At 38.0% G+C, this 23,579-nt stretch overlaps 1 protein-coding gene across 7 annotated transcripts in view; it reads right to left on the minus strand.

Annotated features, from left to right (window-relative positions):
• LOC138306007 (neogenin-like) overlaps window positions 1–23,579 on the minus strand; it is a 165,758-nt gene that overhangs the window by 68,322 nt on the left and 73,857 nt on the right. The window contains exon 1 of one of the 7 annotated variants that reach the window (XM_069246324.1): window positions 9,080–9,316. The exons of the other annotated variants lie outside the window; for them this stretch is intronic. Coding sequence (XP_069102425.1) covers window positions 9,080–9,143 — 64 coding nt within the window. The 5' untranslated portion in view covers window positions 9,144–9,316. Of the gene's footprint in view, window positions 1–9,079; window positions 9,317–23,579 lie in introns of those variants that run through there. 7 annotated transcript variants of the gene reach the window in all.

Consider the following 23,579-nt stretch of genomic DNA (forward strand, 5'->3'; position numbering starts at 1 on the left):
ACCATACATACTGGGTCCCGTACACTGCGGGGATATACTCCTACCCAATACATTACTCTCATGTTCAAACAGTTCTACAGAGATTCATGTAAACGCGAGCACCATTAATTTTCTCTAGATGTTTAAATGGTTTTATCCTAGAAACAGCTGCCATGGGAACAGGACACTTCAGGCGCCAACAGTTGCCATAGCAGCTGTGCCATTTTTTTTAATCGGTACACTAAACTAAATTTTGTAAAGAACTGCCTACAGTTATGGTAACTGTACCATTTTTTATTTATTTGTACCATTAAATGAAGTTTTGTAAAGAACTGCCTACAGTTATGGTAACTGTACCATTTTTTATTTATTTGTACCATTAAATGAAGTTTTGTAAAGAACTGCTACGTAAAGACTTTTTATTATTTGTACATTAAATGAGTTGTAAAGACGCTACAGGATACCTTTATTTGTACTAATGGTTTGAGCCTACGTTATGGTAAACTGTACCATTTTTTTTTTTTTTATTTGTACCATTAAATGAAGTTTTGTAAAGAACAGCCTTTTTACACAATTTAACAAATGCTATGGGCATGTGAGACAAAAGGATATTTCTCAAAAGAAACTTATAGAATAAAGAAACATTGCAACACAGGTTCAAAAATGTTACTAAAAACCTCATTGAAATAATTACAACAAAGGTTCAACAGCTTAATTAATTAAGTGAAACGAAAATCTTTAATAAAATAATTGTTAAATGCATCACAACTAAGGTTCAATCCTTTTAGTGAGAACTACCTTGGACTACCACGGAACAGCGGTTTTTGTTCCAATCAGATGACCATGCAGTGACTTTCAGGAAAAGATACTGGTGGTATTCCAGCTAGGACTTTCTCCATGTCGGACTCCCAGATTACAGTGAGGGCTTTCTCCATGTCGGACTCCCAGATCACAGTGAGGGCTTTCTCCATGTCGGGCTCCCAGATCATAGATAGGACTTTCTCCATATTGGACTCATCTTCCCCTGTAGATTTAGGAGCGAGTGATTCACTGCAGACACTGTGTCTGCTACCAGCCTATCAGGGAGAGCATTAATTGGAGGAGGCATGGAGAGAGGGTCACCATTTAATGAAGAGGGCAGCCATTCCAGGGGCTGTAGATCATATTATGATATTTAGTAATTCACACAGACTACTGATAGCTGTATAATGTATTATCCCTACATCATTATATATCTAGTCAATGGACGACTCCACGACAGCTGTATAGTGATGTTGGTGTGTCATACTGCTGGAACCATTCCCTCGCTAGGTTCGCTCATACTTCATACAACAGACCAACAACTAGACTGGCCACCAGTCTCTAGAATATTGAAAAAAAAATCCACTGAAATTGGGCTTGAAGTTTCAAACTAGGGGGAGATAATCTTAAGTTAAGAACTCTGCTGAGAAAGTCTTTATCAACAACTTAGGGTTTGGTGGCCAGTCTAACCAATTCAACAACCAATAACTTTCAGGTTACTGTTAAACCTTGGACTTGGATTAAAGACTCAGAACAGAGGGCAGACTGGCCACCAGAACCTGAGAGTTATTAATAAAGAGTTTCTCAGCAGAATTCTAATACAAGATTATCTTCCCCTAGTTTGAAGTTCTAGACTATATGAATCAGACATGTATATGTCACTGAGACAAAAATGATCAAGCCAGCTTTAAGTGGTGTTTTTGATAATCTAGAGACTGTTGGTCAATCTAAATGGAGGGTTAAGCTATCATAGTTCAAACTAGGGGAAGATAATCTACGTAATATAATTCAGCTAAGGAAATCTATCACCAACTTATATAATTAGTGTGTGGTGGCCAGCCTAGCTACCTCTACTGATGGGAACCTTCACTATCATTTTAATACAAACACAGCAATGACATCCACTGACAAACACAACATAACCTCTTGACCTTGGCAGCCCCTTCAACTTCTGTGACCTCTCCAGAACATGACCTCTAAGCTAGATCAAACATTTGGTTGAAAATTTGGGATGTAGATGTCCAGTTTGCTTACAAAGTCCAGTGGTGGGAAAATATACAGACTGATGATCCAGAAAACGTTGATGACAAGGAAGTTTGAATTGTTTGTATAAACTTCAAGGAAAGGTCAGATCAGGCCAAAGTTCAAGGTCAAGTGAAATAAATATCAAAAATGAAGCTTATAGTAAAACACAGGTCAAGAAACCAATTATCCGCTTAAAAGTTCTGATTAATGGAAAATAGTTAATTAGCTTAAAGGACATTGGAATGAAAAATTATCTTGATTATACAATACAATATCTACCGAACTGTTGAAATACAATTATTCATATTTTTTTTAATTCTATACATAGAGGAACATCATTTTTTCTATCCTCTCCTCCATGAATGTAAGGCCAAACATTTATATCATCACAAGGTATGCATCTGTCTTATATGGTGATGTACTTTTACATTACGTGATGTCCTCTCGACATTTTCTTAATTCCATTACATGATAGAATAACCCCTCCACCCCTCCACAATCCATCCTGATATCCATCATCTTCTATATTAATTTCCTCCTCATTCGTTCACCCTGTTTTGCCTAAATGCCTCAAATGAAAATAATTTCTGAGAGTAAGACTTGCGACTGAAACAATTATAGAGACTATCATCACTCTCTAAAGTACTGCACAAAATAATTCTCTAGCGCATCATGTCCTGATGTAATAATTACCAAGAGCTTCAGGTCCTGGATGTGAAATAATTAAGGAGCCTATCACAGCCTATCTTTCTATTAAATACATCACGTCATCTTGTAAAAGTCCATCTCTATGGCAACAAGATGTTGACACAATTACTGTTGATGAAAAAGAGGCTCTGATACTTTTACTCCAAAAGTGCATTTTTTTCTACCGTTACACAGTGTCACTTTGGTCTGAAAAGTACTGTACCGCTGAAATCTGATGTGAAAGGAAATATAAACAGATACAAATTTAACTCGGAACCAAAACAGTATTACATCTTTTATAATTTTTCTAATCAATTTTGATAATTCTTCAGATCTTTTCTCCTTAGGTATTTCTTTACTCAATATCTTGGTATCTGGTTGATGGCTTATTAATTAACTCCATTTCTATATATATTTGCTTGTTGTATATGTATACCATTTTAGCAGTACTCTGTGACACATTCTTTGGTGTCGGTATCTAAGATCTGTCTCCATACAATTTTTGTAATACTGTGTTACATGTTTTGTTGGTGTCAGCATCCAGGATGTTCTATATATATTGTTATTTCAAACATATGTTGTTAATATTCGCCAAACTTCTGACACGGACAGCCTGACATTTAAGTTGCATCAATAAGCATTCTATATTACCTAACAACCAGTTAACATTTACCATCTACATCAATGAACTTTAGCAAACATCTACAGGAAAGGTTAAAGTTCAATCACATCATCTCTGGAATTTCATTGTTTATATTCTAGGTTTTTTTTTTCTTTGTTGGGACAGGGGAATTTGTAGTATATTCTTGGTAAGATTTTAGACAGTTAGATTGAGCTGTGTCGGGACAGGGGACTTTGTAGTATATTCTTGGTAAGATTTTAGACAGTTGGATTGAGTTGTGTGGGACAGGGGACTTTGTAGTATATTCTTGGTAAGATTTTAGACAGTTGGATTGAGATGTGTGGGACAGGGGACTTTGTAGTATATTCTTGGTAAGATTTTAGACAGTTGGATTGAGATGTGTGGGACAGGGGACTTTGTAGTATATTCTTGGTAAGATTTTAGACAGTTGGATTGAGATGTGTGGGACAGGGGACTTTGTAGTATATTCTTGGTAAGATTTTAGACAGTTGGGTTAAGCTGTGTCCGGACAGGGGACTTTGAAGTACATTCTTGGTAAGATTTTAGACAATTGGATTGAGCTGAGAATTATATAGGACTGAATAACTGAAAAACAAAATATCTTGAATTCTGAATGTATTTTTTTTAAATATATAAACTTAAATCTATCTATCTATTTTTTTTAAATATATAAACTTAAATCTATCTATCTACACTGACCACCACACCCTCAGTTGTTTACAGGTTGTTTTTTTTAGATAAATATGCCAAGTGCTGAGTCCAAACATATTACCACAAATCTTGGTCGCATGATCAAATCCTATGTGGGGCAGTTCAAAGATACTGACCGAAGGCCGGTGGTTTTTCCCGGAGTACGCTGGCTTTCATCCATCACATAAAGATATGGAACATCTCTAAGTTACCCTGCCTGTTAAGGACGTTAAAACCAAACCAGATATATCCGAGTAGATCCCTAGGGTTAACACAGGAGTGTTGAGCATGTTAATGTTACAATTGTAACCATAACCTTATCAACATTTTCCACCATTTTTCAACAATGGCTATTGATTTGACAATAAAATCTACATACTAATTCAAACTTACACCCTTTTTATGTCTTTGTTTCATTTCTGTTGGATTGGGTGCCTGTTACTCAAACTTCGCATGATATTTAACCATTTGAGCTATTTTATGTTTATTCATGGTTTTCATCCTATGAGGGCGATATACATAACATGTACACACTATAGCTTGTATTCATGGTTTTCTTCCTCTTAGCGTGATATACAGATCGTAACTAACAGATTATCCAACATTTCACTCTATATGTCAATACTTTGACCTTTATTTGATCTGTCAATTTCTTAATGAAATTTATTTTTTAATCCAATAAGGAGTGTGTGTTGGAGTATTGAGTTGTGTTTGGATCAATGTTGTGGACTCAGTTCCAATAGCAGCATTTGTATCTTTCGTTAAGTGTAAAATGTGTTTAGTTAGGTTCTTTTTAGTTTATTTTCCTAAACTTATCAAGTCTTGAGATAGAATCGTGAATTAGAAGGTTTGGAATCTTTGTCTGATGGGGTTATCTCCCCTGTATGACTATTCTGCTGATTAACATGTAACAACAACCGGGATCATTCATCAAATTGTAGTTCCACTTCTGAGGGAAATTTGTCATACCTTTATAGGTCAAAGAACAAAATGTAGGTCACAGTGACCAAAACGTTAATAATATACAGCACAAGCCATTGCATGATCAAGATTGTTTTCTTTACATGTTGATCAGAAACCAAAATGAAAATTGTACTGACCTATTTTTGAACAAGAAATCACCATAACTAAGTGAACCTTTTACCAGAAACTGAACTTACAACAGCTATATAAAAATGTATGAAAAAGTCGGACAAGATATTTTTTCATGTAGGCCAAACACCAAATGTGGGTCAAACATCAAATGTAGGTCAAATGACTATTTTGGTTAGTACTGTGACCTAAAATTAGTTTGTGTGACAATTCATGAAGGAAACGGATTGCAGATTAAAATGGAAAGGTACATTGAAAACAGTGGCTGCATTGGCAGAGAGTACATTGGTTATGGGTAGAGCCAGCACAACATTGAGGAATCCTTGGCCCAGTAGACTAGGGAGGAGATTACAGAACAGGGTTATCTCATTAGTGGCTTTAGAATTCTAATGAATGATGCTGCTCCAGTTTCAAGGTCACTGCAAATATACCAACAAATGCAGATTCAGACAAGACTCTGGCATCATTAGCATCAATGGTGGAATGTTTGTTAATGATAAAGCCGAGTTTTATCAGAAGTTTGGAGATTAGTGTGAAAAGTATGCTGTATCCATGGTAACAAACTGGCCCAGGGGTGCTGATATACAGGCAAATATAATCAATAATCTCCAGCTATTCATCACAATTAACATAGCTGCAAGGCCAAAGTAGTCAAAAGGGAACCAATATATCACAATAAGATAGAAACTATCCAGGCAAGACTATAATATACCGATAATCTGCGATAAATCTTAACTCAATAATGGGGGTTGATATTGCAGGATTTTGACACAATGATCACAATTAGAAATTGAATATATTCTTTTTCCATTTTTTGTAAATGTTAGAAACTTCATGGTGACTGTGATGAAATGTTACTGTTATCTTTAACCTACAGTTTGAATCATACATGAGGCAGTTGAAGCAAGGATGCTGCCATTATGTTGGTGTTTTTTCTACGGGTACTCAGGACTTTCAGCCAATGTTTAAACCTTTTGTATGCTTAAATGACCTAACTGTTATTACATGATAGGCAATAAAAATTTAATAGGATGGTTTATGTGAGCGATCATACAATTCAACGTGATGTCACAAGGTTGTAACCTAACCTCTTGCTTAGCATGTTCAACCTACATATAGTTTAAAAGCATTAAATGTGTACAATTTTTACGCAATATGTCCTTGTGTTAATCGCATCAAAATATAAATTTCAAGAAGATATTGCGTCTACAGCTGTTGTTAAGAAGTTGCTACAGAAACAGAATTTATAGAGGAATAAACCTGGATAAACCTATAGCTATGATTTGATGTTGATTGTTTGTTGAAAACTATTGAATGGTGAACAGCTGAGGCGTATAAACATGTCGATCTATAGCAACTTATATTCCTTCCCTAATCTCTCATTCTCAGTGTTTATCATCTGTTTATTTTTCACATTAAATATTGCACACCCTATAAATCTTACTAAGTGTAAATACAATATAATGGTATTTTATGGGTTGTTCTACCTTAGTATTCAACTACAGAAGATTAAAGAAGATAATACTTTATCTATTTAGTTTTTGTTTCATTTTTTTTTTTTTTTTTTTTGGGGGGGGGGGGAGGGGTGAGAGAGGGATGAGGAGGGGGATTAGTCAAATCCCTCCCTTACGCATACCTCCCCTCTTTGTCCTGGGGTGAGGAAAAGAAATTCATAAAAGTACGACCTGTCCTAAGGTCTACCTGTCTTTAAAGACCACTTTCTTCTCTGAAAACACCCTCCCCTATTCCCCATGCCCAATTTAAACAAAATTTGACTAGTGGTACAGACTACTTTGCTACAAAAAAACTTTTTTTTCTTTGTGCCTAGAGTGGTCTTAATACACAGACTTGTCTGAATCTTGGAATCTTTGGCAATGGAAGCTTGACACAATTTTTTTTTTTTTTTTATGAATAAAGAATGGATTGTAAATGGTTAAGGATAGCTGATAAAAGGTCACAGTACACTTCTGTTTTGTGTGACCTATAAAGAAATTCAGGAGCAGCAGTGTAAATATATCAGAACATTCTCAAGAAGTAATCAGCTGAAATACACCTTCCTAGCATTAGACATCAAATGGTTTAAACTTCAAGTTTACGTCGTCAACGCTGGTACATTTATCAATGAAGACCTGGAGTGTGTATTCTCGCACCAAAGCTGACTGCGATTTACTCCAACCCGTCCATTAACGGCAAATGGATAGGAAATGCATTTAAAAAACATGGTCTATTTACGTCCCACGTGCTGAGGAAACCTGTACAACCGGCACTCACCATCTACACACAACGGGTATATATTATAGGTTTTTGTGATTTAGAGACGAACGGCCTGGAATTATTCAGGATTGCCGTCAAGTCAGCGGCCCGATTCTGTCTGATGATATCTCAGGCTTGTTGTGTCATGTTTTTACAATGTCTCAAGTGCCTGTTTTATACAAGTAATGCAATGTCGACTAGGTTTACAATGTCAACATCTGTAATGAGGTTTCAATATTTGCATCAAAGTCCCGTGGCTGTATGATGTTTCACTATTTATCCCACTCAGATGTTACAAGATTTATATCCGTATCCACATACAGTTGTTATTCTATTGGCACCAGTGTCCAGGACCAATGTTCTAATGACTATCCTGACATGAGACAGTGTAGGCCTATATCCCTCCCATGCATACACTTACTCCTTGTATTAGGCCAAACAAAAAAATATGTCTGTTTGGGGTTACCCGAACAACATTGATTTTTTACCCCCGACCCTAAATTTCCCCCCCACTTTTCTATGGAAAAAATTAAAAGTTGTGATTTCGATCTCGAACTCCGGTTCCGGCCATTATTTTAGAGTGAAAGACACTAAAAAAACATCCCCACCTTCCGATTGCATTTTTTTCCCCCAATGTAACCCTAAACAGACATATTATTTTTTTGGCCTTATCTGTATGTGATGATGTCAATCTCCCCCATATATCTCCACATGGAGATTTCTTCCCCCAGTAGCCTGGAGCTGTGTTAGCCAATGTGTACGATCAGGTAACAAAACCATAGCCTGACAATCAACTATTCAAATGTTACCAGCATGCTTACATACAGCTAGCTATAGGAAAGATTGGAATTAATCAAAATCTTTGTCAATTCTCGGTGATGTCAACCTTTTCAATATGTTGGCCCTCAAATGCAATTTTCGTCCAATGAAATAATGTCATTTGAGTTGAGCAGCTCATGGGTTATCTTCCTTTTTTTTCAAACCCTGTCTTTGTTTCTGTGTAAAGACACCCTGCTTATCAGTTCACTTATCACTCCCGAATAGTCATTTATAACACAATTTGACCTGTGTATATAGACCACCTGTCTATACAGACCACTTTCCCCTTGTCCCCAGGGTGGTATTGTCTGTACTCATGAACCAGGTCCCCGTTCCCTCCCTAAAACACTACTATCTTTATGTCCATACCTTCCTGCCATGAACATTATATTTCACACAGACACTTATTACTGACATGCTTTTTGTGCCCCACAAGACACTAACACTACACTGGACTAGCTTCTTGACTCCCCCCACCCAACTTTTCCTATATGACATGTTAAGCATTATGTCTGCTTCAAATCGTATGGACCCCCTTGACAAAATAACACTACCGCTTACCTTCACACTGCAGAGACCAACTCCATTTCCCTATAATACAATGTACTATTTTAGCCCTATGGACCGTCCAAACTAAAGCCATGTATTCTACCCTTCCCCTACTGACACAGTTTTAGTGGTCCACATTACAATAACATTACCAATTACATTCCCACTGTTAACCAGCACTAGTAGGTGGACCGACCCCCCCTATCCCTATGACACAGTGTAATATTTTAGATGTATGGACCCTCCATACTAAAGCCATGTATTCCATGTATTCCACCCTACCCCTACTGACACCGTTTTAGTGGCCCCCACTACACTTACCTTCACATAGCACTAGCTGGACCACCCCACAGATCACCAGGTACAAACATCCATTAAATCCCATTATTTGAGCAAGATTAAAATCCAAAGGTCACACATATCCATCAAACAACACTTATTAAACATTTCTCCTTCATTTTTTTTTCTTCACAACATCGTGGAGACACACATTGTCCTGCGGAGAGCCCTACAGTGCGGAGAGCCGTCTGCTCTCTACCAATACAACAACTACCTCGGCCTGTAGTAGTAGTAGCTGTGATTGTAGTGTGAGGGCAGAACTGTCAGATCACTTACCTAGAACAGAGCAAAGCAAACAGTTAGCTTACAGTCATACAGTAAACAATACAGAATCGGACACTCAGGGAAATACAAAGGATGGAGGGGGTGGATACTTTAGGGGCATGATACTAGGGAAATATGGATACCAGGGAATCGAAAATGTATTGAAAAATTAGAATCATCAATACTAGTCAGGGTATTGTGTAATATAGATACCAGGGGAATATGGATACTAGTCAGGGTATACGTAATATGGATACCAGGGAATCGAAAATGTATTGAAAAATTAGAATCATCAATACATCGGGTATTGTTTGTAACGATGACAGCTCTATATACCACTAGGATATGGATACCAGGGGGAATGTGGATACCAGGGGGAATATATGATTTTTAGGGGAATATGGGTCAAATACAGTTATGTCTTGAAACTCTTATAACTTAAAACATCCTGTTTATTTCAAGTTTTTTTTTAAATCCATGCCAATTGAATGTTAAACAAATATAACTGGCATCACATGGCACCAACAACTGTGCAATGAAGTTAACTGTTTACATATTGAATGAATTGTATGTTAATGCTGTCTAAACATGAACTACATTGAATCATTTCATATTTAACACATTTTCTAAAGCTGTAAATGCTGGTTTCTTTTGAGAAAATTTATTGAAAGTGAACAGTCGGGCAAGGATGGCTAAAGTCGGTAAAAATGGTGTGAATGTATCCAGTATAATTTCTTATGAAATAGAAAAATAAAATCTCTCGCCAAAATCTGTCTGCGTACGAAGAAATTAATTTAAATTATAGGAATCCTAAAACGTCCTCCCGGCTGACTATGTCCGTGGTTACATTTACACGCAGCCTCGCTTTCAATGCTTTCAACCTTCCTTTACTTTAATGGTCAGAACTGGGAAACGTAAGCAGAACTTGGCCGTCGTATTAATATGTGAGAACTTTTGGAAGGCCAATGAACGCATTTAGACTGGTTTTCTTTGCCCGACTATTCACTTTAATTACTCATTTGATATAATTCATAGAAACTTTGTTGAGTACTTTAACCTGCTGGGGCATCTATTCACCTAAAAAGTATTAATTTAACATTAAAGATAACAAAATAGCAGTTATTTTATCTTTTTTTCTTTCAAAATGTCACATAATTTCAATAAGAATCCAATACATAGCTTGATGCACTTCCCTCAATATCAGTTTTATTAACCTATAAAATACATTTCTTGACACAAGATTGCTCTTATACAAATCTTTATCTAAACTGTATAACAAATCCACAATACTCTATCTATACTTAACATCAGGAAAATCGCCCCCACTTCTTTATAGCGGGCTATACTCAGTTTATTTAACGATCAATTATGTAAATGAAATTATCCTTAAAGTGCATTTTAAGCCCTTTTTCGGAAGGATGATTAAAATCGCATAATGTTTATTTTATTACATGTTTAAAAGCCTGTATCTGATGTTGGAATGATATAGTAAGCATTCTCTAATGCAGGAGTTTTAGCTTCAGAATTAAACATCTAAATAAATTTAATTCACAATCACCAACTCATTGTTCAATTGTTCAACTGCATTTAACTTGTTTTACTATTCAAGAACAGAAATAGATACTATAACACCACTCTAATGGTATAACTTTAGATGCATTTAGAGTATGTTCCATTTTAAACTTTTATATGAAACCCAAACCAATCCACATAATACATAATACTTCAATTAGAAACAGATATTTAATTTAAATCACTCAAATATTTTCAACTGGTATCATTTAAAAGTATAAAAACAACATGGGGATAAAGTGGATTTTAGAAATGTTCACTTTCATTTAATTCTAATCAGAATTTAATTTTCCGTACTTTTTTCAGTTATATAATTTTTAAAACTTGTTTCATGTTGAAAAGTTAACGAGGTTGTCAGATACAGCCAGCTAGAGTCAGCATCGTTTAACAAAAATGTAATGAAGTCCAGATTTGTATGTTAGTATGTCTTGAAACAAGAGCTGAAAATCTGTTTAGGTTTCAAACATTCACCCAACATGTCAAGTCTATTGAAGATAGATATATTTACACCAGTAAATAAGGCAGGGATTTTCCAGGTTCTGTCTCATTTGGCAGGGATTTGCTACAGCCCCTAAATAAGGGCCACTGTTGGCGTCAAGTGGTTGTAAAGATGTTCTGACATATGTCTGTACCACTAGCCTGGCACCTCTGGGTCGTGAGTTTGATTCCTATGTCAGGCAGTTGCCAGGTACTGACCGCTGGTCAGTGGCCTGCCACCTCTGGGTCGTGAGTTTGATTCCTATGTCAGGCAGTTGCCAGGTACTGACCGCAGGTTAGTGGTTTACACAGAGTACTCCATACTTCCTTCCATCATATAAACCTGACCCATTCTTAAATGATGCTGGCTCCAATGCATATAGAAACATCTCCCTAATACATTATAATATTCATTTAGTTCTATTAACTAAAGTACTCTGTTGAAATTCTATCCTAAACCATCACTTTTAAGTCCATACTTTGCAATTCAAATTGATAATCAAGCTCACACTTACTTCTATTATTTTGACATTCAAGACACCAGGGCTTGTCAATATGGCCCATGGTCCTGCTGTTTCATTTGACTATACATTATGGAGAATATCTAAAACAGACATTACATTAGACAGATAGAACCATTAGATGTCTGTCCATCATTGTCTGACCAGTGGTCAAGATCAGCTAGGTGACTTCTATCTTCGTATCAGATGACCATAGCAAAGATAGTAGGTATCCAATGACCATTGGTCAAGATCAGAGAAGGCTGATAAGGCACAGAGATTTCTACTTCATCATAAGAATTGGCAGATCAGTTCCCTTATCTGTGTTTACTGACAAAATACAGGGGGAAAGGGGAGATTACTCTAGTCACTTTCATCACTTACTGATAACACCCCGGGCTGTAACACAGAGGTAAGGGGATATTACCCAACTCTCTTTCATCAGTTACTGATGCCCAAAGGTTTGTTAGACTTATGTCATTGTTTAGGAAGAGATAGGTTATACATTGATGGTAGAAGTGGGAAGGAGACTTGTGTGGGAGGGATGGGTTATACAATTGATGGTATGCAGGAGGTGGAGGGGGGAATGTGTGGGAGGGATAGAAAATCAGGAACTTACATGTATATCTATTTTACAATAATTGGAATCTAAGCAAGAGTTATGGTTTGATTTACGGATTTACCAAATTTATCCAATACTTTGCCATCCACTTTCAGAATTAACTTGCATTAGCGATCACCTCTGTTAAATAACCACCTGCTTAATCAAACCACTTTTTCTGACTCCCAAATGGCCAATTTAAAAAAAGTATGACCTATGTCATATTTTGCTTTGTCCTTTTGGCATTCTTTATATACAGTTTTGATTGTAAATGCTGAAATATCTACTGTATAGTTTGTAATATTCGCTGGCATTTTAATTTCGCTCATTTTGCAGATCCACCCTAATTCCCGAAATTTAATACCTCATGATATCTATCAAATTCATGGTTTTAAAATATCTTAGCCTGTCGTATGAATGATAATATCAAATGCTACAAAGATGATTAGTGAAAATAAAGTTCCCAACCGTAAATCACGAAAATTTACACCTGCAAAATTGAACTATTATACAGTACAATCACAGGTGTAATATAGCCACGCCTCGTGACCAATCACAGGTGTAATATAGCCACGCCTCGTGCTCACAAATGCACATGTTTCTATTCAATGTCAGAGCAAACATCGTAGCACACACAATACAAAATACAAAGTCACGTTCGGTTTGATTGACAGCTGGCGATCTGTCAATTATATAGCTGGTCAGATAGGTCAACAAAAGGAAATTTCTGGTGTTGTTAGCAACACACTTTATAAACATGCTTTTCAGAACAAAATCAGCGAGATCTTATCATATACATATACCAGTGTCTACAGACGCTTTGTTTATATTACTGAGGAGATGAACTTCAAAGCGCAAACATTTAAATATCTTCGTTAGATTTTAACTAATTTTTACGTCATATAGATACAAGAATGCCAAAGCAAGACAAGTCGTTTAATGACTGTCATGTGTAATTACGTTAATGAGTTTCAGATGTAATTAAATTAATTACGATCTAATTCAATAAGAGGAAAGATCATAGCAGAGCGGAGCACACCCATTTGATATAAATGGCTCTAGCTATTCCTATAAACCTCTATCACTAATGCTCAGTAAAACACATTCAGTGAGGAAACGCACACTACCTCTGTTAAATGAACGGCCTTCAAAGAGAATATAAGACTCAGATCACGGCTACAAGGTCACTTTAACTCTTAAAACTCCAGTAGTAAAGGATTTGTTATTGACGTAGCAAGATTTACTTTGTGTTTCAGTCCTAGATTTTTGTAAAATTTTTAACTGATCCTAGTCTTTTAGATGTTTGCTATGAAGGTAGAGTTTCATTGCAGAGAAACATGCAGACCTAAGCATTTTGTTGATGACGACTGGCATTGATTAACAACCCTTACAAGTGCTGTGTTTGAATCGTATCAGCCCTTTGTTTTCACAAAATAATTCACATTTTATATTCAGTTATAGATTCATTACAAAGAAGTAGCTAATTATGTCAAAGGTTTCTTTCTCAGCAATCAAACGATATCATTAAATTAACTTACAGAGCAGTGGTGCCCATGGAAACCAAGCTAATTAATACTTTCTATAAACTCATCTCATGGAAATTTTATTCATAAATCACATTTAATTTTAAATTTGTTTGCTAGTTCCCCTCCTGAAGACACATTTAGTCTCTTCCAAATCAAGGCTTAGAACAGTGTATTGTGAAATTTCAGGTGTGATTGAGTTAATGCAAATCTATTTTTTCACCAACACAAATTAAAAGTTATTTTCTTAAGACCTGTGTCAGAAAACAGGTAATGGTCACATTATAGCTTTGTTCTGCACTTCAGGACAGTTAGGAGAGACAAGAAGCGGCTATCAAGACATAGGAAACGGTAAAACTACTGCATAAAAGAGTCACAGGCAAGACAGAAACAACATAATTTAGAGGCTTTAGACAGAAAACATCTTATGCTATAAACCACGACTTTTTTTTACACATTATAGTATTATAAGTGTAAAGACGTCAGTATGTATGACTATCTTACCAAAAATCTAGGTGTCGAATATCATCGACAACATTTGTAGTGACGGTAGGTGAAAACAGAAGAAGGTGGGGACACTTTTTAGTACCTCAACTGTTGGTTTAGATATGTATTTGCCACAGGAGATAAGATGATTTTGATAGAAGGAATCATATAATCAGGGGTGTTGACAAGATGTCTGTCAACTCGTCTCCAATCCACCCCCAGACTGGTGTATATCTCAATCTGGTCAGGCGGGCTATACCTCGCATGGCGACAAACTCAGACAGTGTGTCAGAGTTATGAACCTGTTTTATATTTGTGGAATGTGTGATAAAAAGTTTATAACATGTGTATATCTGGTTTTTCAGTATTCACCTTCAATGGTGTGTCAACACACAGCCTCTCAATCATTCTATGGACAAAATTAATCTCCAAACGTGAATTTTTTTTTTTATTATTCCATCAATCAATTGAAGTTCCTTCCTATCTTGACCATTAAATCAGATTTATTCTGAAGGAGAATAGATAAAGGGATACATTTTGTCTATAAAATCAGTGAAAGGTCGATGGCCTTGGTCAATTAGGATTAGATCATCTGTTCTCATTTTTTTTTTTTTTCAAATTGCAACATTTTCATTTCTTTCTCTTTTTTTTTAGTAAATTGTGTTAATTTTTTTCTTTATTTTTAAAGAATAATGGAAACAATTAAATGCCAAGAGAAATATTTTTTTTTTAGTTCTATGCTTCTTCGAACACTACCATTGGTTTAGTTGGTCTCTGACCACATCAGTTCACCTCTGAGCAGCACCCACTTAAACTTATTGTATTACTCCATACTGACAGATCTGTCCATGTCGCCCGCCTATATCTACAATTAGGGTGGCCAGACACATACCAGGCATAGCTTCTGTGATCTTCACACTAGAGAGTTCCACTTGACTGTAACCCTAGTGACCTCCACACAGGAGAGCTCTGATAAATCCCAATAAAATGAAACAGACCAGTATAAATAACACATGGCACAGTCTCCATTTATCAAACACTCATCCACAGCCAACTTATTCTCTCTACTTGTATATACAAAAATAATCTGATTCTGTCATCCCAGAGACATGACTATTCCATAAACCAAATTCCAAAAACCTTAATTGTGTTGGTGTCCCTGTAGAAACATGTCCTCATATGTATTATGACCTTCGCTCATGATGTCCTCCTAGACACCTGTCCTCATACGACCCTCGCTGATAATGTCCCCCAAAACACCTGTCCTCATATGAGCCTCGCTGATGATGTCCCCCTAGACACCTGTCCTCATATGACCCTGACTGTTGGTGTCCCCCGAAACATCTGTCCTCATATGACCCTGACTGTTGGTGTCCCCCTAGACACCTGTCCTCATATGACCCTCGCTGATGATATTCCCCGAAACATCTGTCCTAATATGACCCTTGCTGATGATGTCCCCCTAGACACCTGTCCTCATATGACCCTCACTGATGATATTCTCCGAAACATCTGTCCTAATATGACCCTCGCTGATGATGTCCCCCTACACACTTGTCCTCATATGATGCTGACTGTTGGTGTCTCCCTATACACCTGTCCTTATATGACCCTGACTGTTGGTGTCCCCCTAGACACCTGTCCTCATATAACCCTGACTGTTGGTGTCCCAATAGACACCTGTCCTCATATGACCCTGACTGTTGGTGACCCCCTAGACACCTGTCCTCATATGACCCTCGCTGATGATGTCCCAATAGACACCTGTCCTCATATGACCCTGACTATTGGTGTCCCCCTATACACCTGTCCTCATATGACCCTGACTGTTGGTGTCCCCCTAGACACCTGTCCTCATATGACCCTGACTGTTGGTGTCCCCCTATACACCTGTCCTCATATAACCCTGACTGTTGGTGTTCCCCTAGACATCTGTCCTCACCCTCCAGGGTTGATGACCCCCTAGACACCTGTCCTCATATGACCCTGACTGTTGGTGACCCCCTATACACCTGTCCTCATATGACCCTGACTGTTGGTGACCCCCTAAACACCTGTCCTCATATGACCCTCGCTGTTGGTGTCCCCCTAGACACCTGTCCTCATATGACCCTGACTGTTGGTGTCCCCCTATACACCTGTCCTCATATGACCCTGACTGTTGGTGTTCCCCTAGACATCTGTCCTCATATGACCCTCGCTGATGATGTCCCCCTAGAGACCTGTCCTCATATGACCCTGACTGTTGGTGACCCCCTATACACCTGTCCTCATATGACCCTCGCTGATGATGTCCCCCTACACACTTGTCCTCATATGATGCTGACTGTTGGTGTCTCCCTATACACCTGTCCTTATATGACCCTGACTGTTGGTGTCTCCCTAGACACCTGTCCTCATATGACCCTGACTGTTGGTGTCCCCCTAGACACCTGTCCTCATATGACCCTGACTGTTGGTGTCCCCCTAGACACCTGTCCTCATATGACCCTGACTGTTGGTGTCCCCCTAGACACCTGTCCTCATATGACCCTGACTGTTGGTGTCCCCCTATACACCTGTCCTCATATGACCCTGACTGTTGGTGTCCCCCTATACACCTGTCCTCATATGACCCTGACTGTTGGTGACCCCCTATACACCTGTCCTCATATGACCCTGACTGTTGGTGACCCCCTATACACCTGTCCTCATATGACCCTGACTGTTGGTGACCCCCTATACACCTGTCCTCATATGACCCTGACTGTTGGTGACCCCCTATACACCTGTCCTCATATGACCCTGACTGTTGGTGACCCCCTAAACACCTGTCCTCATATGACCCTGACTGTTGGTGTCCCCCTATACACCTGTCCTCATATGACCCTGATTGTTGGTGTCCCCTAAACACCTGTCCTCATATGACCCTGACTGTTGATGTTCTCCTATACACCTGTCCTCATATGACCCTGATTGTTGGTGTCCCCTATACACCTGTCCTCATATGACCCTGACTGTTGGTGACCCCCTATACACCTGTCCTCATATGACCCTGACTGTTGATGTTCCCCTATACACCTGTCCTCATATGACCCTGACTGTTGGTGACCCCCTATACACCTGTCCTCATATGACCCTGACTGTTGATGTTCCCCTATACACCTGTCCTCATATGACCCTGACTGTTGGTGTCCCCCTATACACCTGTCCTCATATGACCCTGACTGTTGGTGTCCCCTATACACCTGTCCTCATATGACCCTGACTGTTGGTGTCCCCCTATACACCTGTCCTCATATGACCCTGACTGTTGGTGACCCCCTATACACCTGTCCTCATATGACCCTGACTGTTGGTGACCCCCTATACACCTGTCCTCATATGACCCAGACTGTTGGTGACCCCCTATACACCTGTCCTCATATGACCCTGACTGTTGGTGACCCCCTATACACCTGTCCTCATATGACCCTGACTGTTGGTGACCCCCTATACACCTGTCCTCATATGACCCTGACTGTTGGTGACCCCCTAAACACCTGTCCTTATATGTCCCTGACTGTTGGTGACCCCCTATACACCTGTCCTCATATAACCCTGACTGTTGGTGTCCCACTATACACCTGTCCTCATATGACCCTCACTGATGATATTCTCCGAAACATCTGTCCTAATATGACCCTCGCTGATGATGTCCCCCTACACACTTGTCCTCATATGATGCTGACTGTTGGTGTCCCCCTATACACCTGTCCTCATATGACCCTGACTGTTGGTGTCCCACTAGACACCTGTCCTCATATGACCCTGACTGTTGATGTTCCCCTATACACCTGTCCTCATATGACCCTGACTGTTGGTGTCCCCCTAGACACCTGTCCTCATATGACCCTCGCTGATGATGTCCCCCTAGACACCTGTCCTCATATGACCCTGACTGTTGGTGTCCCCCTATACACCTGTCCTCATATGACCCTCGCTGATGATGTCCCCCTAGACACCTGTCCTCATATGACCCTGACTGTTGGTGTCCCCCTATACACCTGTCCTCATATGACCCTGACTGTTGGTGTCCCCCTAGACACCTGTCCTCATATGACCCTGACTGTTGGTGTCCCCCTATACACCTGTCCTCATATGACCCTGACTGTTGGTGTCCCCCTATACACCTGTCCTCAAATAACCTTGACTGCTGAATTGATAAAAAATGACGAAAGTTTGCACTGATAGGCTTCATACCATACGATCTCTTTCAAAAACCTATGATAAACATGAAATCAGCCAAAATCGAACCTTAATCAAATCTACATCCACAATCCAGTAAAAATTACACAAATGAACTTAATTTCAATTCAATAACTTCTATATATATAATACTTTGACTGAAGTTAGAAATGACTGCTAATACTCTTCAAGAGTAAGGCTACAAGTGATTTTCTGACAGTTTGTGTCGTGTCCATTGTAATTGTTCCAACCCCTATAACCCATCTGTCAGGCCCTGTATACTCTACACATCACCAGCTCAATATTACAACCCCTCCCTTACATAACCGCCAGTCACACAACACATAACATCTGGGGGATATTATACTCAGTTATTACACAGTTTGTATAAAACTATTATAGACTTAATTGTTCCCCCTCATGACTGAGCAGCAGGGCAGGAGTAGTGCCAACCAGTGCAACAATATGTCCAACACACTGGGGATGGATATATATGGGGGCATCATGGGGCTAGAACATCCACCTAGTGACACATCAGGCCATGGAAAAGCTGTGATGGGACAAGGAGGATAGAAGAATCTGAGGAGGATGAAACATCAAAAACAAACAAGACAATCGCAATTTGCCTCTAAGGACTGTTTAAGGGCTTCCAGATATCAACCATAGGCACCAAACAGATGTTTGGTGTTTCCATTGAAGGCAAGGCTCAAGTTCAGAAATATATCTGATGGAAGAATATCTATAAGTAAAGTTTCAATTGGAAAATTCAAAGCAACGGTACTTAGAAATGAAAGATTCTGAAAGAGATTTTGATTGTATTTGATAATTTTGTATGATTTGTATCATGAAAGACATTGTGAATCATTCAGTCAGGATTATATATAAAGAAAACAAATAGTATCTCCTGGTCAAAAAATAATTTTCCCTATCCACACTAACTGATCATATTTCTTATACTGTATAGTTAATTTTAATTTATGTAGGTCAAACTCTTCGAGATTTGGAATAAAAACAGCAAATAAAAATTTGGTGGGTTTTGAAATTTCATGATCCTGGCTATAAGGATATATATATAAAACTCATCCATTTTTTCAATTTTCTAACTGGATGAAAATTCTGCGACCATAGTAATGCCATGCATTAAAGCCAAGAAAATCATCTGGTATTCGGTAACTCTGTTTAGTGCTGGCTTCGTTGACTTAACTATCTATATAATGCTACTAGGAAGGCATATAGAACTATACACTAAGTGGAGGGGACTTTAACGACAATTACATCACACAATCAACAGCCAAGACAAGAATCCGCTATAACAATGAAAACCTATGTATAGAATTATGAATGGATCAAATAAAGCCTAAATGCACCATTATGGGGTACTACAAAATAATGAGAGGCACAAAAACTTAGAAACAAAGAACCAGAGTTTTTTTTTATAAATTATAAATCATAGAAATGCCAAAAAGGAATAACCAGAATGTCTGCGAATCTTCCCCAACAATGGGTGTAAACTGTCGAGCTAATGGTCCACCTATTATAGACAGAGGATACCAACATGGAATCTATTATCAATGTGTCGTAAAATTCATTCTATTAGAGGTATACTGTAGCTAGCCATCACATCCTTACCAACAACTATATTGTCCTTTATGGAAGCAGCAAGAGACACAAAGCAATTCCATGCAAATAATACTAATAGATTGTAGATGGCAAAGCTCCCATTGACAATAATATAAAACACCAAAAACTGGCATTGACAAAAAGTGGTGGGTATGTGTATACATGTTACCTAATGACCCAGGTTCCTCTATATATGAAAGCAGGATGCAATGCTAATAGTGATGGGACAAACATGGGTATCAATATTCCACCAAAGTTCATTGTCTGGGGGCCTGAGGATTTTAGTTGCCTGGACAACATTTGATCACTTACCTGGCTATGAAAACAAACTATTAACTATTAGATTATGCCTAAGTTTCCAGAACAGGAAAAATATAGGGGCCAATGCAGTCACCAAGAAGACCACACTCATCCACCAATACAATGGTCACCATGACAATAGCTACCATGGCATCATCATCACCTTGCTGACTTCAAGGAAACAAGCTCTGACAGTTTTCAGGAAGGTTAAGAGCACTTTAACAAAATTTATCAAAAGTTTGTCCCAATGTGCGTCAGTGCCCATTATCCATGAAATTACGAAATGGTTCCCAAGGAGATATCCAGCGGAGATGTCCCTAGTCACTTAGACTGTCAAAGCTGGTACATATCATCCCAAACAAGGATAAACATCCCATAATACTAACATTACTGTCAAACCTGTCAACATGGTGCAGGCAAAATGGTTAAAGCAAGTTTGACCTGTTGAATTCTGAAGTTTAACCTTTAAGTGATTCACCCCTGAAAGTTTACAATGCACTGTTCCAAACCTTTGAATAAGAAGAGCTCAAATGTGTTTGTAGGGTGAATGAGTTTAACCCAAGACTCCATGCCAACCACTCTTTGCAGTTGGTGGCTGAAACCAATCTTGGTTCATACCATACCATCTACCCTTCAGACTTAATGTCAAGGTCATGGTGCAGGTCATGGCTGAAGGTCACGAATCAAGGTCACACTGGTATACCACTCAAACTTACCTGAAAAGACACAAAGAAAAGAAAAATTTTACAATCAAGGCATACAGATTTTACATAGGTATGGATATTCTCTATGATACAATCAGCAATCTTTGTATAACTAATGACAGTTTCCCCTTTGGTAATACTATGTGGATACTTGTTTGTAAAAAATGCTGTGACAAAATCTAGATTTATTCTGTGATAAATGTTTATTTTCTAATAAAGTAGTATCACTGTACAGCTGCCCAATGCTGAGTTATTTAGCAATTTGGCTTAATATATTAATCTCCTGATTCTGTCAAGTTGTTTCAGAGATAAAGGAAAAACACCCATTCAATATCAGTCACGTTTGCAGATTTAGTGGCATAAAAAAACCATGCCAGAATTTTTCAACACTGATAGATTTTTATCATTCCGACTTTGTATTCCAATTTGTTATCAATTAGGGGAAAACTGAAACGTAGCTCTCAAACATGGGCCATGGCCGTGAAATGTTCTGTTTTATTGTCCCCTATGGCTCTCCTGGCCCCTCGGGTGTCCTGAAGTATTTTCTATGACTGGAGTTAATTTTGGCTCTTGATCAATACCAATGAGTCCCGCTCTCATACAAGGGTCCTAAACAGATATAAGAGCCCTGATGTGGTTGGCTACACCCTGGTCATGAGCCCCATGGCGGCCATTACAGCTGAGGCATGATGGGTATATCACAGCCGTTCTCCTAGTGACTGATAGAGAGTTCGGCTGAGTATGTATACTGGAGAATTATCCAGGAGAGGCTTGGAGAGCTATTCACAGATTAATTTGTCCGTTTTAACATTGTACAGTAAATAAATATGACATAGATTGACCACAGAGGACAATTTGAACTTTCAACCTCGCCATCAATGTCATATATTCCATGTACAGATCATCAATGGCCATAGGAATCTAATATATCATCTGTATTGGAAAACTTTCACAGATGGAGAAAATGATGAAGAGATTCTGACAAATGTATACATATCCTAACTAGAGTATGCCCACTACACCACTCATACAACTCACCATTTAGACTTTGAAAACTAATTATCAAATACATCATCACTAAATGTGACACAGAATTGTACGTTTATGGTTCTATATAACTTGAATATGGCATGTTGCAAAAAAAAAACCATTAATATGTAGCACTTTGAACTACAACTGAAAAAAATAAGTTATTGCTGTGTTGTTGGTTTTTTTTTTTCTCTCTAGCCTGAAATAATCTCAGGTACAGTGGTCCAATATTTGACCCCATAATTTGGAACATAAAATGATTTAATACTTTTGAACCATTATTTCTCGGTAGTCAGTCACAGTGACACAGTGTTTGCAGAGGTGTTGCTATGGTATCTAACACCAGGTAACTATGGTAACCATGGTCTCTATGGATATATACACTTTGTAGGTACCTTTGGTTCAGCTCTCTGGTAGTAAGATGTGTTAGTACTGTAACTTACTGCTATCCCATGCCACACTAAACTAACAATGCATTCAATAAGGAATTTCATCAAATCTATACAAAAGTCTCCAAATAAGCAATATTGCCTTACAAATAGTAGATTTACTTAACATTGAATTTGACATTTGGAAATGATTAGAACATGTTTCTAAGCAGTTTATATCATTTCAATAACTATATATTGTTAACCTGGCTCTAAAGATTGTAGAAAGCCAGAATTCCTCTAGTAAAATCTCTGATTTTTTATTTTGATGAAAATTATGATTTCTGTAAGTCATAAATTATACCATATCTTTCTGTTTCTTAATTTAAATAAGAAAATCTGAAAAAAAATATATTAAATATTTAGAACACCATGTAATTTTTATGTTCTATGAGAAAATATGTGTAATTTTATCCGAGTAATCTAAGTTTTAATGGGGTTATTTTTCCCCAAAGCTAAATCTTACTACCTGTAACTTTTTCTTTTCTATTTTTAATTGTAGTGTACTATAGTAAGTAATATGCCTGATTAAATAGCTAAATACCAAATTCTCTCCTTACCCATGTGACAGTATTTATACAGAATATAGCAGATTAATTTGCTGGTCGTTTTCAAACTTTGCATGTCATTCCGTCATTACCCCTGTATCGCTGCGAGACTTTTCGTGAGACCGTGAGCTGGCACAGTTCGATATGTGATAGAGGAGATCAGCTGATCAGTCATGAATTATAACACAGATTGCATGTCTGTAGCTAGTTTGGGAACTGGCATG

This window comes from Argopecten irradians, chromosome 13 (genome assembly GCF_041381155.1).
Source record: "Argopecten irradians isolate NY chromosome 13, Ai_NY, whole genome shotgun sequence".
NCBI classification, from domain to species: domain Eukaryota; kingdom Metazoa; phylum Mollusca; class Bivalvia; order Pectinida; family Pectinidae; genus Argopecten; species Argopecten irradians.